This window comes from Melanerpes formicivorus, unplaced genomic scaffold (assembly GCF_026170545.1).
Source record: "Melanerpes formicivorus ecotype bairdi unplaced genomic scaffold, bMelFor1.0.p_v2 SCAF_15, whole genome shotgun sequence".
Lineage (NCBI taxonomy): Eukaryota > Metazoa > Chordata > Aves > Piciformes > Picidae > Melanerpes > Melanerpes formicivorus.
Window position 1 is genome coordinate 17,287,023 of NW_027142367.1, and position 16,268 is coordinate 17,303,290.

General features: G+C 42.3%; 1 protein-coding gene across 12 annotated transcripts in view; it reads left to right on the top strand.

Annotated features, from left to right (window-relative positions):
* The window catches only part of COBL (cordon-bleu WH2 repeat protein), a 239,972-nt gene that overhangs the window by 105,823 nt on the left and 117,881 nt on the right, over window positions 1–16,268 (top strand). For 9 of the 12 annotated variants that reach the window (XM_068147700.1, XM_068147701.1, XM_068147699.1 and 6 more), the window contains 5 exons: window positions 3,991–4,201; window positions 4,816–5,044; window positions 7,356–7,400; window positions 10,457–10,551; window positions 13,692–13,775. In XM_068147700.1, coding sequence (XP_068003801.1) covers window positions 3,991–4,201; window positions 4,816–5,044; window positions 7,356–7,400; window positions 10,457–10,551; window positions 13,692–13,775 — 664 coding nt within the window. The remainder of the gene's footprint in view (window positions 1–3,990; window positions 4,202–4,815; window positions 5,045–7,355; window positions 7,401–10,456; window positions 10,552–13,691; window positions 13,776–16,268) is intronic. The other 3 variants (XM_068147698.1, XM_068147703.1, XM_068147704.1) reach the window with 3 other exon arrangements.

A 16,268-nucleotide genomic window follows, 5' to 3' on the forward strand; every position in this document is an offset into this window, starting at 1 on the left:
TCTGGGCCCCTCAGTTTAAGAAGGACATTGAAACACTTGAAGGTGTCCAGAGAAGGGCAACAAGGCTGGGGAGAGGCCTTGAACACAAGCCCTGTGAGGAGAGGCTGAGGGAGCTGGGGTTGTTTAGCCTGGAGAAGAGGAGGCTCAGGGGAGACCTCATTGCCCTCTACAACTACCTGAAGGGTGGTTGTAGCCGGGAAGGGGTTGGCCTCTTTTCCCAGGCAACCAGCAGCAGAACAAGGGGACACAGTCTCAAGCTGCACCAGGGGAGGTTTAGACTCGAGGTGAGGAGGAAGTTCTTCACCGAGCGAGTCATTCATCATTGGAACGGGCTGCCCAGGGAGGTGGTGGAGTCATCGACCCTGGAGGCATTCAAGGGGAGATTGGACGTGGCACTTGGTGCCATGGTCTAGTCATGGGGTCTGTGTTGATAGGTTGGACTCGATGATCCTGGAGGTCCTTTCCAACCTAAGTGATACTGTGATACTGTAATATTTATGTAAATATTGGTGTAGATGGGGTTCTCCTGTAGTTTGGACTTGGTAAGAGTAAATGTTTCTGTTTAGTTTATGTTAGATTTGAGTTAAACATGGCTGTGAAATACAGATGTTTACAACTTGCAGACAGTACCAGAATGAGTTATCATGAAATGGCCTGATGCCCTTTCAATGTAGGTATTACACTTTTGTATTTAAATGTTTTCTATCATAGAAGTTAAAGCAGTGCTCTGTTTTTCTGAAGCCTTCTGTACAGATTAATGACATCTGTTCTCCTTGTTTGATCCATTCCTGGCTCTGGCCAGCCTGATGTAGTGTGGGGTGTCCCTGCCCATGGCAGGGGGTTGGAACTAGATGATCCTTGTGGTCCCTTCCAACCCTGAATGATACTACGATCTTCAGTCATCGTCTTCTTACTGTGTTATCTTTTCAATGCAATCACCTATTTCAAATTTTCCACACTAGCCTTTTTTTTTTATCTCACACTGTTTAACTCCTTTAAACTTGAAATAGGTTACTGTAAAGAAAGTCCTTTCTCATCCCTTGAGTGGGGAGAGCTACTGCCTGCATATGTTTTAGGTTCTCATCTATCCATTCTCACCCCCATCCCCAATCCCAAGTACTTTCTCCAGTGCAGACAGCTTGCACCTGAGTGACTCTTCCTGAGCTACAGATGTAGTGGTGGTAGCTAATAACCTGTGAAGGATTTTATTTTATTTGAATTTACTTCCATTTTAAATCTGTGTACAGTTTTTCATAGTTTCATAGTTTCATTCAGGGTTGGAAGGGACCACAAGGATCATCTAGTTCCAACCCCCCTGCCATGGCCAGGGACACCCCACACTAGATCAGGCTGGTCAGAGCCTCATCCAGCCTGCTCTTAAACACCTCCAGGGACGGGGCCTCAACCACCTCCCTGGACAAGCCATTCCAGGGTTTCACCACTCTCATGGTGAAGAACCTCCTCCTCACATCCAGCCTGAATCTCCCCACCTCCAGCTTCATTCCATTCCCCCTAGTCCTATCACTACCTGAGATCTTGAGAAGTCCTTCCCCAGCCTTCCTGTAGCCCCCTTCAGATACTGGAAGGCCACAATGAGGTCACCTCGGAGCCTTCTCTTCTGCAGACTGAACAGCCCCAACTCCTTCAGTCTGTCCTCACAGGAGAGGTGCTCCAGCCCTCTGATCATCCTCGTGGCCCTTCTCTGGACACCTTCCAGCACCTCCACATCCCTCTTGTAATAGGGGCTCCAGAACTGGACACAGTACTCCAGGTGGGGTCTCACCAGAGCTGAGTAGAGGGGGAGGATCACCTCCCTTGACCTGCTGGCCACACTTTTCCTGATGCAGCCCAGTTTGCACTCCAGAAGAGATGCCAGTTCCTTTAGCAAATATGTTGGCTATGCACACGAAAAATACCCACTGCATATGGCAGGCCTCAGGTGTGTCTGCTCATGTTTTTCAGCTTTCCACTGTTTTGTGGATGACAGATACTGGTTTATGAAACCAAAACTTTTAAAAGGCATAACTAATTTTAATAAACCTGTTTTCTCTGACCCTGGGTATTGAATTTTATGGTGTAAGGCTGGGAAAAAAAAAGAAGAGAACACTTTACTACTTTGTTAGAAGAGAATTTCTGAGAGGTTGAGGAACATAGCTCTTATCTGCTACATTAGGTGGTTTCAAGCTCCAGTGAATGTTGAGTTATTGACACAAAACAGAGTTGCCTCTATCTGTCCAGTTCTGGGCCCCTCAGTTTAGGAAGGAGGTTGACTTGCTGGAACGAGTCCAGAGAAGAGCAACAAAGTTGGTGAGGGGTTTGGAACACAAGCCCTATGAGGAAAGACTGAGGGAGCTGGGGTTGCTCAGCCTGGAGAAGAGGAGACTCAGGAGTGACCTTATCACTCTCTACAATTACCTGAAGGGAGGTTGTAGACAGGCTGATGATGGTCTCTTCTCCCAGGCAGCCAGTACCAGAACAAGAGGACACAGTCTCAGGCTGCGACAGGGGAGGTTCAGGTTGGATGTTAGGAAGAAGTTCTATACAGAAAGAGTCATTGCCCATTGGAATGGGCTGCCCAGGGAGGTGGTGGAGTCACCATCATTGGAGGTGTTCAGGAGGAGACTTGCTGGGGTGCTTGGTGCCATGGGTTAGCTGTTTGGGTGGGTTGGATTGGTTGATGGGTTGGATGCAATGATCTTGAAGGTCTCTTCCAACCTGGTTTGGTTTATTCTAAGTTTATTCTAAATGCCATGGGATAAGAGTGGGAAAGTGACTGACTTTTAAACTTGTGGTTTAAGAATCACACTGGTACTAAGAATTCTTGATAATGCAAATACTTGAAACCAGATGGTTTTAGACAGGGTTAATATCCTTACCAAAACAAGTACAAAATTGATCTCTTGTACTTGGAAATACTGCTGGTGTCAAAGAGATTTGAGAGAGGAAAGGACAGGAATGGACAGAAAGTTACAAACTTGAAGAGAAATAAAACATAGAAAGTCCTGTCTCCCTTTTGTTCCAGATTGAAATATCCTATTTTGAGTTGCATTATGTGAAGGTACAGTTTACAATGCTGTAAGGGCACAATCTATGTGTTTCTTGTCTTCATGTTAAAAAGCAGGGTTTGAATTGAAGAATTTAACAGGTGGGTTTAGCAGATAGGATGTACTTTGTCTGCTCTTGGCTTGTGTTTATTAACGTTACAACAGAATCACAGTATGTTAGGAGCTGGAAGGGACCTCAAAAGATCATCTGGTCCAACCCCCCTGCCAAAGCAGGATCACTTAGAGCAGATCACACAGGAACACATCCAGGCTGGTTTGATGACTATCTCCAGAGAGGGAGACTCCACAGTCCCCCTGGGCACCCTATTTCAGTGGTCTGTCACCATCACAGTGAAAGAAGTTTTCCTCATGTTTCCATGGACCTTCCTATGCCTCAGCTTCCACCATTGCCCCTTGTCCTGTCATTGGGCATCACCGAGCAGAGCCTGGCTCCATCCTCTTGGCACTCACCTTTACATATTTATAGACATTATTGAGATCATCCCTCAGGCTCCTCTTTTCCAAGCTAAAGAGCCCCAGCTCCCTTAGTCTCTCCTTGTAAGGAAGATGTTCCACTCAATCATTTTTGTGGCTCTGTGGACTCTTTCAAGCACTTCCCTGAGGTCCTTCTTGAACTGAAGGGCTCAGAGCTGGACACAATATTCCAGATGTGACCTCACCAGGGCAGAGTAGAAGGGGAGGGGAATTGTCATCTGCTATATTGTGAGTAGTTAATTGCCAGCTTGTAAGCACACACTGAAGTACAAATATGTTTAATTTGTACAGCATTTCAAAATGTTAACACTATTTGCTCCCAAAGATGGTTAATTAGTGACACATCCATAGCTTCTATTGTCTTTTTTTCCCCCTATAATAAAATTCAGGTACATTTTTTGGCAACTGTTTTTTTTCCTCATGCTAACAGTGAATGTCTTCTTCCCTGCAGTAAAGCTGTGATGGATCTCTTGGTTGATTTATGCAGACAGTATCACTTAAATCCATCCCAGTACAGTCTTGAACTGAAGTCTTTGGGAGCTCAACAACCTCTGAGTTACAAGCCAAACACTTTGATGGGAGCACTGGATGTGCAGACGGTATTTTTGAAAGAAAAGATTCCTGAAGAGAAGAAAAAGAGAACTCTGCCAAGGGTTCCTGAGGTTGGTACTCTCTAGGGTTAAAATGGTGTCACGAGATATAGTTTCTTTCCTATGAAAGCAGTTCTTCTAATCTTTGCATCTTCAAACCAGATGAGAAGGGCCTGAGATTGGCTATAACTTGCTTTAACTCAACTGATTTGCATGAAGACTGGCAGGTGCCAGCATTTAGACAAAATCTTGTGTTGCTTGTGGTTCTTATAAATCCATTCTTATAAAGACCCTTGATTGAAGACTGAGGTGATTGAAATGTGCAGTAGTGGCTCCAATTCACAGGATTGGGAAGATTCAGAAGCAGCCATTTTGCGAATAGGTTTGCTGAAAGTTTTGTTATTCTACATCAGTATAGCTAGTTACACTGTCATGCCTTTCCATGTGGTACTTTTAAACCTTCACACATTGTGTCTGCCTCCATTTATGTTCCTTATTCACTTGTTCTTGTTAATGTCTCCTTAGTGTCAGGGGAGTTCTGCAGATTTTTTAATGATACTCTTTGCAATAGTGCATGTGGGGTGAGTTTGCCCAGGAATAGTCAAGACAATGTGAAAGTCCCCAATGCTGTTCTCATCTAGCTTTCACAGATGGAACGCTAAGAGCTCATGGGTTTTTTCATGCAGAAATCTGTGAGGCTGGTAGTGAACTACCTGACGACAGAGAAGGCTGTGGTTCGAGTCAGTCCAGAGGTGCCTCTCCGCAACATCATCCCAGCTATTTGTGAGAAGTGTGCGGTCAGTCCAGAGCACATTGTTCTTCTGCGAGATGGCATCACTGGGGAGGAGCTGGAGCTCACTAAGTCTTTGGAGGAGCTGGGGATAAAGGAACTGTATGCCTGGGACAGAAAAAGAGGTGAGTTGAGACTGAAAGCATTGGTTACAGGGTTAGATGATGCGCCAACAGTGTTATTGGCAACTTGGAAGCATTTGTACTTTTGTTCCTTTGGGGCTCAGCTGAAACACCAGTGACATCTCAATCTGGAGAGCAGCATGGATTTGTTCAGTGAGCTGTGCCCAGGGTGGCAGCCATGACAGCATCGTGCCCAGCCATCCCTGGCTGCTCTTGGGCCCTGTGCCAGGCTGGGCTGGCCCTAAGCAGGGCTCTAGCTGGCCTAGGGCAGGGCAAAAGGAGGAGCTTTGCTGTCTCCTGGTCTCTGCTGCCAGTACAGTTGTACATAACACGTAGACCTCATCTAGGCAGAGCCTGTGCTAGAGGTTGGAGAGGAAGAAAGGAGAGACATGTCATAGCTATGGCAGCTGCAAAAGCTGGAAGGGAGAAGCAGCAGACTAGAGTTTCTGCAAAACAGACTGTGGATAGGCTCAGAAGACAGTTCATCCAAAGAGCGGAGTTATTGGCAGTTTAATGAAGAGGAGCTAAGAGGTATTTTCATTTCAGTTTTTGTTCTCTTGTTTATTCATTGTCACTTTCTGTTCCCGTAGACGATACTGGCAGCTCCTTGGGCTTGAGTTTTATCAGCCTTATTGTGCCTTCAAATAGCATAATTATGCAGTATGCTTTAAAATAGGCCTACTTTAGAAATGCACATTGACACACACTACTTTCTGTAAGGTCAGAAAGTGATATGCATTAAAATTTTCCCCAGCAGTTTATCTCAATTTCTGTTCACCACCAACACAAGTAAATATCCTTATTTATTGTTTAGATAATGCCAGTCTTGTAGGTGGTGAGTAGCAGGCTTATTTTTTATTTATATAATTACTTATTTATGTTAGCGTTCTGTCTCTTCTTTCTTGGGTAAGTGACAGTTCTGCCTCTGTGTGAGTCAAATTTCATGAGTTTAGACTTTTAAGTAACCTAAATGTCTCCCTTTCCTTTGAATTCTTAAGATGCTCAAAAAAAAAAGTGGCTGACAACATGTCATAACTCAATTGCATGTTTGTTTGGGGTTTTTAAGATGTGTTTTGCTGTAATTAAGCTAACCGTTTTGGAGCAACATATTTGAATGTGCAGAATAGACTCGAGGTGAGGAGGAAGTACTTCACCGAGCGAGTCATTCGTCATTGGAATGTGCTGCCCAGGGAGGTGGTTGGGTCGCCATCCCTGGAGGCGTTCAAGAGGGGATTGGACGTGGCACTTGGTGCCATGGTCTAGTCATGGGGTCTGTATGGATAGGTTGGACTCGATGATCCTCGAGGTCCTTTCCAACCTAAGATATACTGTGATACTGTGAATATGCAACAGGATTCATTCAGCATGGTTCATGGACAACTTGTAGAGTCATTAGCCTAATCTCTCTGTAACTGCTTTTCTTTTAAAGTGAAAGTGATTGTATGTTTTCTAGTGTGGTACTGGTCCTCAAATCTGGTTGTAGCCTGTATGGTCAAACCCAAGACTTTATGTCAGGGCTGGTTTTATAGTGACAAATTATGCAATACTAATTGTGTGTATTATATAACCTTCCTACATTTCATTTGCAGCAACACTTCCTAGCGTGCTGCTCTCTGTATCAGAATTTTCTTTTATCTCCTATTCTTTTTTAACCTTTCAGTATACCTTTCATTATGATAAAATCCCTCTGAATCCTGAGTGCATTTCAGCCTTTCTGTGCCTTCCTTTTATTCTCCACCATTGGTGTCTGGTAGGAATCCTGGTAAATAAGTATAAAATGTACAAAAGGTTTCCTTTATTCCAGCAAATTCCTTCTTCCCATGTTCTCATTGTGATCTCCGAGAGGACTCCGTAACAGTTGCACAATCAGTTGTGCATTGAGCAGATGTCCAGTCTGTTTAGCTATTAGGACAGGTTTTTATAACACATTCCCACTAATGAGTAAGGCATCAGAGGTGCTGGAAGCACAGGCTCTGCTTGTAAGAGCAGGTTCTGGAAAAACTTTGTACTTGTCAATCTCTCCTTTTCTGAAAGAGAAATGCCAAGTGCTGAAGGATTAGTAAAAGAGAAGCTCTGCTGCCACCTGCTTACTTAATTTCATTTCACAGTTGAAGCATCTTCCCAAGGGAATCAGGAGCAAGCACAAATGCTTATAGCAGCAGCTCTACATGCCTGTTGCCAGTCAACATTTTTTTCCTCCCTGTAATGTTTAGGAAAACAAGTGCTAGGAATAATTAATGAATATTGTTGCTTAGGGGCAATATTAGAAGTTTAATATATCTTCTTTTTTCCTTTCCTTGCCTGCCTTTTCCAGTTCCTCCATCAAAAACTCAATCTGAACCTGCTCTGAACTACAGAGGTACTGTACAATGCTGCTAAACGGAACACTGTCTTCCCCTTCACACTATTTCATGTGTGTTTGCTAGCTGGATCTTCATGAATGTTGTCTAAAATGCTGTAGAGAAACAAGATATTTTAGATCTTTGTTGTCTTTTGTAAAGTGTCTATGTGCCTCTACTTTTGGTCAGAACAAGCCCAGTTCTGTGCATACTGCTTCTTCAGTAACTGACATTAAAATCCCAGCATTAACAAGTCCTGTCATTTAACTCTTCTGTGGTATGATATGTTTCTTTCTGGATCCCAACCCTTTCCAGGTGACCTAAAGCATGATTAGATGAGGAATACTAACTTTTTAGCAGTCTCTTGCATTCAAAACTTGGATTGAAAAGTATTTTGAGGTCTATGAGATCTTCTACCAACTTCAGTTTACATGCAGTAAAACATTTTGATATCAAGCCTATGTGTACACATTGGAGAACTCTGAATAGATATAGACTTCTGAATTGCTATGGTACATAGGGTTTGATTAAACTACATCGTCACATCTGCTTCTAGTTAAACAGAAGGTGTGTAAGTTTATTATATCCTTTCCCCACACTCAGTCTGTTATGGTACATTGCTTAAGTACTGTATCCTCAAGAAAGGTATGGTTGATTTCTAACTGGCTTTACATCTTTGCATTACTGGCAAAACCAGCGGAACAAAATAGACCTGTGGATATCTTCAAATTTTCATGAAGGAAATCCATCTCCTGTAGTTGACAGCTGTCAAGTGAATCTTAGCTCATGGCCTATTGATTCTTGGCTTCTGATATGCTAGTACTTTTCCCCCTTATCTTAGTCTGTTATAACTGTTATGTATAGTGTGGCCAGCAGGAGCAGGGAGGTCATTCTGCCCCTGTATACTGCACTGGTTAGGCCACACCTCGAGTCCTGTGTCCAGTTCTGGGCCCCTCAGTTTAGGAAGGAGGTTGACTTGCTGGAACGAGTCCAGAGAAGGGCAATGAAGTTGGTGAGGGGCTTGGAACACAAGCCCTATGAGGAGAGGCTGAGGGAGCTGGGGCTGCTTAGCCTGGAGAAGAGGAGACTCAGGGGTGACCTTATTGCTCTCTACAATTACCTGAAGGGAGGTTGTAGACAGGCAGATGTTGGTCTCTTCTTCCAGGCAACCAGTACCAGAACAAGAGGACACAGTCTCAGGCTGTGCCAGGGGAGGTTCAGGTTGGATGTTAGGAAGAAGTTCTATACAGAAAGAGTGATTGCCCATTGGAATGGGCTGCCCGGGGAGGTGGTGGAATCGCCGTCATTGGAGGTGTTCAGGAGGAGACTTGCTGGGGTGCTTGGTGCCATGGGTTAGCTGTTTGGGTGGGTTGGATTGGTTGATGGGTTGGACACGATGATCTTGAAGGTCTCTTCCAACCTGGTTTGGTTTATTCTAAATAAAGGTTTATTCTAAAACTTGCCATGGCTTGCTCTTATACAGCATAGTGTTAAAGAGAATGTCTACTGTGTTTATTTCAGAAAAGGTAATGCAAATTTGTAAAGCTTCCTTGTTGTTTTGAAATGACGTGCTGTGTTCAAAATTCCAGTTTACTAGTGTTCTGCAGTGTTTAATGGTGAGGTTGGTGATTGGCTGGTACTGACAAAAGCTTGTGCTAGCCTTTCATCATTGTTATTAATTATTAAAGACTCTGCAGGTAAGGGAATCATGATCTGCACCTAATTGCAGCTCAGCCCTGGGCAGAAAAACTGCAGTTTCTGGTGAAAAAGGGTAGGCAGTGGTTAGTATTTGATGAAAGGATTAATTTGTTACTGTGTTTTTTTTTTGCAGTGAATCTGCAGCCTTTCTAAGGATAGTTTCTCCCTGTTTTCCTCTGAGTTCATCATCTTTGCTCTTGTTGTCCTGTGAACTACTGTATGTGCTTAACAGCTTCTAACACCTGACATTTTTTGTTTGCAAGAGTTCTGTGTGAAAATTATGTGTGTTGTGTGAATTGCAAATCAGTTGACAGGGGTTCTGGGACGAGGGTTGTTTTTTGTGTGTGAAGTAGGCCTTTATTTTGTGTCCAAAGAAAAGTCATTCTTTATTTGCTTCTCAATTTTTACTAAACAAATCTATCAAATATTTATAGGACAAAGCAATTTTTCTCTGTACATTAAACTTACGATGTGCAAGTGAGATGCTCTGATGTGGTTTGAACCGGGGAAATCTACATAGCATGATGCAGCTTCACAGTCTGTGTGTTGAATGTCAAACCAGTGGATGTTCTCTGTGATGCACCCACTTTTCATTTTGCTCATCCAGCTTGGCTGGTGTGGGGAATACTGGGGAAAGGCTGAATGGTCAGAACGCATACAGTTCTTAGCTGGTTCCAGGAAGATGGGCATGTTCAAACTCTTACAACCTGAAATGCTTTTAAACTTGCCTCTACTCCCAGCTGAGTAAAAGCACCAAGATGAGAAAAAATCAGCATTGTTTGAAGTTCTGAGAGCCTTTGTTTCAAGGCAAAGGTCTCTTTCCTCTTCATGTACCTTTATCCTAATCCACATTTAGAGTTTGTCTGTTAACTTCACTGTGAAGTCAGGCCTGTGAATTGTTAAAAATGTTATGGTTTTGCCCTTTTTTTTGGTTGGTTGGTTGGGTTTTTTTTGTTCTTGGTGGGTTTTTTTGGTGGTTTTGTTTTGGATTGGGTTTTGTGGGTATTTGTTGGTTTTGGTTTTTTTCTTCAGTATTACGGTACTTCATGAGTTCTAAGTGAGACGTCTAACAAGCATTTCTGAAGACAAGCAGCTTAAGCACCTTGTGCCTTTTATTAAGGATGAAATTGTGATTGAAAACTCACTGCAGTGCATTAAATTATTCCATTTGCCTCCATTAGAGTTTGGAACAAACTCGGAACAAATAAAAGCTTGATGAGAAAGGAAGTGCAGTATCTGGCAGTTGCTTGGATAATTCGGTTTAGCACATCTCCAGCTCATAAAAAAACGCAGCATTAATCCAGGACTTACTGAAAATTACTGTTCTTCTGAATGTTTATTTTAGAAGTGTAAAAAAATATTCCAATTTAATTTTCAGAACCAAGTCTAAAGGCTTCAGTAAACAATGAAGCAATAGAAAGAGAAAAGACAAGACTTCTGGGGTTATATAAAACTGATAGAAGAAGCAGCAAGGTAAGTGTTCAATAGTGTACTACCTCACAAAAGAGAGTTATTTTCTTCCCAGAACTATTTTGTCTGTAGGTGGTGGCATTTGTTTGAGACTTATTGTCTTGTTATCTTTGTTTTCTTTTAATTTTTCTATTTACTCTTCCCCCCAGTCTCCCCCCCCCCCCCCTTAACCTTTCAGGTAAAGGGTTAGCAGCTATGCAAACTTTTTAATCAGTACAGTATGGTGGAAATAATAAGCTGCTTATTGAAGAAGTCAGACACATTGACCATTTACTCCTTTTTAAAGTGCTTAAGTTGTTAGCAAAGGGCAGTAGTTTCAAGGAGTTGATGTCTACCTACTCGTAGTGCTCTGATCACAAAATCATTGTATCATAGTATCATTCAAGGTTGGAAGGGACCACAAGGATCATCTAGTTCCAACCTTTCATGAAAGAATTGATGCAATGTAGAACAATTAAGATACCAAGCAGAAATGATAATCTGTTTGGAAGCATTTGTATCTTTGGGAATTTCTGTGCAGTCATGCTGTTGCCATCTCCCAAGCCTGTAAGCCAGGGAATCAGGTGTTGAAGAAATAACCTGCACTACTAAACTGCAGGATCAGTATCTGCTAGGATGCATGTTAGGAATTGTTAATTTGAAGTTTTCAAAATGGAGATAAAAGCAAAAGAATTTTGTGTAAAATAAATCTTCTCCTCTTGAGATGCCTTTATGGCAGATGTGTCATTCATCACAGAAATTAAATATGGAGAAGGTTTTATTACTTGAGAACAGAGGAAAATTACTGAGATTTTACCATGATACTTTTTGCATGCTTGGCTACAAATATCAGTGCCAGCTGATTTTGATTGTAAAGTATTGAATACTCCAAGATACCAGAGTAAAAAGATAAGTTTTCTTTTTTCTAGTTTGAAATGCTGTCCAAGGCTTGTGCAATGGAGTCATAAAACGTGTGGTACTGAGGAACATATGCTTGTTAATGGACCGATGTTTCGCTTACCCTGCCAGGCTTCTCAGTCATGTGCTTAGAACTTGAAAGCTTTCCAAACTCTTCATTAGTTGTCTGCCATTTTGATTGTGATCAAATTCAACTTGTTTTTACTGAGAAACAGCTTCCTTTACAGACACAGGGAATTGCAGTCTTGAAAAATTGGATGTTGTAGATGATGAGCTATTCTTAATATCTTATAAAGGAGACGTGGAAACTGTATTTTATGAGATAAGAAGTCAGCCACTTATGGAGTCTTTATCCTCCTAAGAAAATACTTTCCATTTAGAAGGGGGAAACAAGCATGACTGGAGCAATAATCTTGGAAGAATTGAGTAAGCAAGAGCTCTGATGGAGCCTATGGAGCACGCTGCAGGGCTGTGCTTCTGTCAGAACCAAATACGCTGCACTATGCTGATGATTTCTGCATTAAGCTTGTTCTCTGATTATATTTTTCTGAACTTCAGTATGAATTGTTTGCTCTTGGGGTTGAAACTCCTGAAGCATCTCAGATTTAACTTGTGAAATATTTACAGTTGCAACCTTAGAAAAAGTTGCTATGAAGTATCCCAATTCTGTGGTTTCTGCAGTGGGTTTCCAACAGCTGAGTTTGAGATGAGTATCCCAAGATTTCAAACTCCTTCTCCTGTTGTCTTCCTCATGCTAAGTCAATCATTTTCTTTACTCCAGGAAGGAAGTCATTGTTACCTTTTCAATGCAAACCTCTAGGAGTTTGAACAGAACTTGATGGAAGAATTACTGAAAACAGAAGAGTAGCACAGCACAAAGGATCAAGCAGGTGTTCACTAGCCGTAATACATCTGTCTTGTTATTGTGGAGGATTTCTAGCCAAAACAGCAGTGAAATTGCTGAACAGACTTAGCAGAGTGAATACTAATTAACTAAGTTCTTTTAAGAAAGAACTTGCTAGGTTGGTGAAAGGATTACATGATGGGGTACCCTGTGATTTTAGGACACTGGGATCAAAGGCCTGGAGTTCCTGCAGAGCTCCTTTTTATGTTTATTCCTATATTTTTCACTCCTCTATAGGACTGAAGTTGGTTCTGCTCATTTGTGGCTCTGGTTTTTTGTTTGCATTATGATTTGCAGTATTCATCTGTGTGTTGTGTGTATGTTGTCATGCATATTCTCTATTTTAAAGCTATTTGACAGGAAGAGCTGTCCAAAATCTTGCATGCTTGTAGCACTGCAGAGCTGTAGGCTTTTTCAACGGCAAGGCAATTTCTTTTGCCAGGGAATAAGAGTATTAGCGTGTGCTGCAAACTGTCTTGGATCAGGTGTCGCTGCATGCTGCAGGCCTACGCTCAGATTTCCATGCCCACACACATGCCTTCCTTCTTGGCTGGCACACTGCAAGCAACAATTAGATAACAGTCTAACTTTTTGGAGAAAACTTTCTGCTGTATTGAAACACCATGACACAGAATGAAAGCAAGTCCTGTCCTTGTGATTGATACAGATTTGTTGACTATATTTCTTTGGTTAACTTTGTACTGTCAGGCTTAATGCCAGATCAGTTATGATCTTGTTCTCTCCATTTTAATTTTGTGCTGGCTCAGGTACCCTCTGTTCTTCTGCATCTGGCATAAAACCTGTAAAAGTGGCATAAGCTCCATGTCTTTTTTGATGTGAAATGTAGTCATGTGCCTAAGGCTAAATTCAGATCAAGTTGGCACTGCTAAACTATCCAGTAGAGCAGAGGTCCTATGCACACAATCATGGGATCTAGACTTAAGTGAGATGTATGCTAAGTGCACAGAAACAGTCCCACCATTGACAAGTGGCAGGGAAAAAAATACTCTGCTTTTTCCCTTGTGTCTGTGGGCACAGCAGGCACTTGCAATCTGGTCCCTGGTGCTACAGGAGTTGCTTGCTACCTGTTTTCCTCCTCACCCCAAAATTGTTCTGTTTCTTATGTTCCTGTTCTTAAATCTTTCTGCTAATGAATTTCTTAGGGCCCTACCTACATCAGACAAATTTTATACATTACTTCAGAGTTTCTTAGCAATTTGGTCCAGCACTACTGCGACAGTTTGCCTTGGTTCTGTGATGAGGTTTGATGCTTTGCTCTGGCATGTTTTTGCTGTTTTGTTTCCTTTGCTGCTGCTGTGTAGGATACTTGTTTGTGTTGCAGACAGAAGAATATTTGAGGATGAACAGGGATTGTGGTGAGGAGGATGTGTTTAGTTCTACATCTACAAGTGAAGGAAGTTTGGATGTAAGTACTAACACAGCTTGTAGATGCTTTTGCATTCCTATTAGGTCCTGCAGTTTGAATACCCAGAAACCACTACTATTCCTGATGCTTAGCAAAGTAGTAGAAATAGCTTACTTCGTAGCAAGCTTAGTTACCTGAATGCGCAGCGTGTGTCTTGTTGAAGTTAAAATGTGGGGCACTCTCTTCAAATAAAACTTGCTAGCTTTCCTATAAATTTTTCTTCAAAGTTCAATTGTAAGCAATTGTGAGCAAAAAGTGTTTTAACCAAAGCTATGTAAGTATTGTTAACTGTAGGACAGTGACCGTACTGCAGGAAGCAGCAGTATTTTTGCCCTGTCAGTGACATTTAGAGGGAGCTTTCTTCTGATAAAATCACACCTCTCAATTTTATCACTATACATGTCTTCTGCAACATGTCAGCATTCCATTTGTTTCTTAAGTAGCTTGAAGCACAGAACACATTTCAGTAGGTTTTGGGGTACTAAAATCCCAGAATCAGAGAATGTATGTGCTTGAAAGAGACCTTAAAGATGGTACAGTCCTACCCTTGGCCCAGCACTATAGAGTCAACACTAAACCATGTCCCTAAGTGCCAGGTGCACATGCCACTTGAACACCTCCAGGGACAGTGACTCCACCACTGCCCTGGGTAGGCAATTCCAGTGTTTGAGAACCCTTTCAGTGAAGAAATAGTTCTTAATTTGTTAGTTAAGTTGGTGAGGCGCTTGGAACACAAGCCCTATGAGGAGAGGCTGAGGGAGCTGGGGCTGCTTAGCCTGGAGAGGAGGAGACTCAGGGGTGACCTTATTGCTGTCTACAACTACCTGAAGGGGGGTTGTAGACAGGCAGAGGTTGGTCTCTTCTCCCAGGCAGCCAGCACCAGAACAAGAGGACACAGTCTCAGGCTGTGCCAGGGGAGGTTCAGGCTGGAGGTCAGGAGGAAGTTTTACACAGAGAGAGTGATTGCCCACTGGAATGGGCTGCCCGGGGAGGTGGTGGAATCGCCATCACTGGAGGTGTTCAGGAGGAGACTTGACAGGGTGCTTGGTTGCATGGCTTAGTTGGTTAGGTGGTGTTGGATGCTAGGTTGGACGCGATGATCTTGAAGGTCTCTTCCAACCTGGTTTGTTCTATTCTATTCTAATATCTAGCCTAAACCTCACCTGGCACAGCTCGTAACCATTTCCTCTAGTCGTGTTGCTTGTCATCAAACAGAAGAGGCTGGCCTCCTCCTTGCTCCAAATCTCCCTTCGGGTGGTTGTAGAAAGAGATAAGGTCTCCCCTCAGCCTCCTCTTCTCCAGGCTGGACAACCCCAGCTGCCTCAGATGCTCCTTGTAGGCCGTGTGCTTCAGGCCCTTTACGTGAACCACACGTAAAGAAAGGAAGGTTCACGTAAAGGAAGGAAGTGCTTGACAGACTACTAAGCCATGAGGATTTAGGTTTCTAATTAGAAAATGTGAATCCTAAATACTTTTGTAAGGGTGTTCTGGTGGATTAGCAATCATTAGTTTGACTTTTCCTTACTTTTTAAAATTATCTGTCTTTTGGTTATCCTACTTTCAAAAGCTGGGAAGCACTCTGTTAATGACACGATAGAAGCCTGAAGTGTGAGGTTCAGCTCTGAATCCCCCTTTCACAAACAGGTATTTGGAAAAGGAATGCTGCTCTGCAAAACGCACAGCTCACTGGCCACAGAGAGAGGTTAAGAGTGAAAAAAAAGGTTAGACAAGCCAGAGAACAAATACCAGATAAAAAGGATAAGATTAAAGAAGTCTAAAGGGAGAAATAGATCAAGTAGTGATTGTGAATTTGAAGTTAAAAACACCTGACAAACTGTGAAGACAAAAAATGCTGAGAGCACTATTAAGATTGTTTAGTGAGAGAGCTCTATTAGTATGAAGGCCTAGTAGAAGGTGAGTTGAGTGATTGAAATATACTAGGTATAAGTATAGGACAACCATCACAAGCTCTGCCAAACTAAAACCATCTTGTGGTTTTATTCACTGCCATTATAAATGAATTTCAATATCTTGATGCTCAAGTACTAGAAGAGGAGGAGGAAAAGGAGGAATTTGGAGTGAGGCTATGAAGGAAGGTAGTTCAGATGCTTTCAACTGTCTACTTCACTGTGATGTGGTGCTTTCCTTAGAGGAGAGACATCTCTTAATTTTTGAGGGGAATTTTACAGGGCAAATCATAACTGAAGATGATGTTTCTTTTCCTCTACAGAAAAGACTTGGACATGTAACCATCTTCTAAAGGCACAGGTGATAGGGAACAGGGGATTATCAAAAAGGCAAATAATGTTTTCTTTTTACTCAGTGTCTTAAAGGCAATTAATCTTCCAAGAACAATGTAGCCATTGCTCAGTGTTTGCATCCTTCATGTCTGGCTTGATGCCTGTATTCAAATGAGCACCAATACTGCTAAGACATGAGTGCCTACTTAGATAAATGTATTGACTTAGTTTCATTGAATTTGGTACTGTGTTG